Below are 1,364 nucleotides of genomic sequence, written 5' to 3' on the forward strand. Positions count from 1 at the left end.
ATATATATATATATATGTATGTATTTATTTATTTATTTATAATTTTTTTTTATATATGTTTAAATTCTTTTATTTTTAAAATTCACTTTTTCCTTCTTTCTATTCCTGTCTGCTCATCATTATATTATATTAGATGTAGAAGGGAAAAAATATAAAGTAAAATATGTTTGCATATATTCTATCTTTTTTTTTTTTTTTTTCTAAAATATATATACCTATATATATTTTTTTTTTCATATCCTGTCTTTCAAATGTTATACATGAAAAACATACATTTATATATAATATCAATATAATATATATATATATATTTATATATATATGAACAATTCTTTGGTAATGTTAAAAAAAAAAAAACATATAAACAAATAAAAAAAAAAAATAAATAAATGAAAAACAAAAAGGGATATTATTTCCCTAAACATAGTATTTAAAAATTATTAAAAAAAAAAAAAAAATAAAACAATATATAACTAAAACTTATGTAATAATATATATATATATATATATATATATATTTATTTATTTATTTATTTATTTATTTATTCATTTTGTAATTATATAAACAAAGATATTTATACAACAAACATCTTAATAAGTCAATAGCGAACATATATTTTTTTTTTTTTTTTTTTTATTTATTTATTAATTCATACTCTATATTTAAAAAAATAAAAATAATATAAAAAATTACTTCCTTTTGTTTATCTTGAAAACAAGTTATTTTTATTTGATGAATTAAAGACACTATTAAAATTGGATGTGGTAGTTTTCTGTTGAAATATATTATTATTATTATTATTGTTATTATTATTATTTTGAAATATATTATTATTTGACATATTCGTATTCATACTAAATGTATTTTTTGTCATATTCGTATTCGTGCTGGATATGAAATTATTATTTGTATTTTGAAATAGCTTATTATTGAACATATTATTGTTAGATGTATTATTATTTAATAATGAATTATTCGATATATTATTATTATTATTTGTTCCTAATAAACTACTTTTTGAACCGAACATATTATTATTTGTATTGAACATATTATTATTTGTATTGAACATATTATTATTTGTATTAAACATATTATTATTTGTATTAAGCACATTATTATTTGTATTAAACATATTATTATTTGTATTAAGCACATTATTATTTGTATTAAGCATATTATTATTTGTATTAAGCATATTATTATTTGTATTAAACATACTTTTATTTGTATTTGTATTAAACATATTATTATTTGAAAAAAGGTTGTTACTACTACTACTATTTATATTATTATTTGAAAAAAGGTTGTTACTACTACTACTATTTATATTATTATTTGAAAAAAGGTTGTTACTACTACT

At 14.7% G+C, this 1,364-nt stretch overlaps 1 protein-coding gene across 1 annotated transcript; it reads right to left on the reverse strand.

Moving 5' to 3' along the window:
* Window positions 1-704: 704 nt before the first annotated feature.
* PGSY75_0021900A (hypothetical protein) lies at window positions 705-1,364 on the reverse strand (the record flags this gene model as incomplete). Its single annotated transcript, XM_018783362.1, has 1 exon — window positions 705-1,364. A coding segment is annotated over one exon (660 nt), but the record flags the coding sequence as incomplete, so codon positions are not given.

Source organism: Plasmodium gaboni (assembly GCF_001602025.1).
Source record: "Plasmodium gaboni strain SY75 chromosome Unknown, whole genome shotgun sequence".
Lineage (NCBI taxonomy): Eukaryota > Apicomplexa > Aconoidasida > Haemosporida > Plasmodiidae > Plasmodium > Plasmodium gaboni.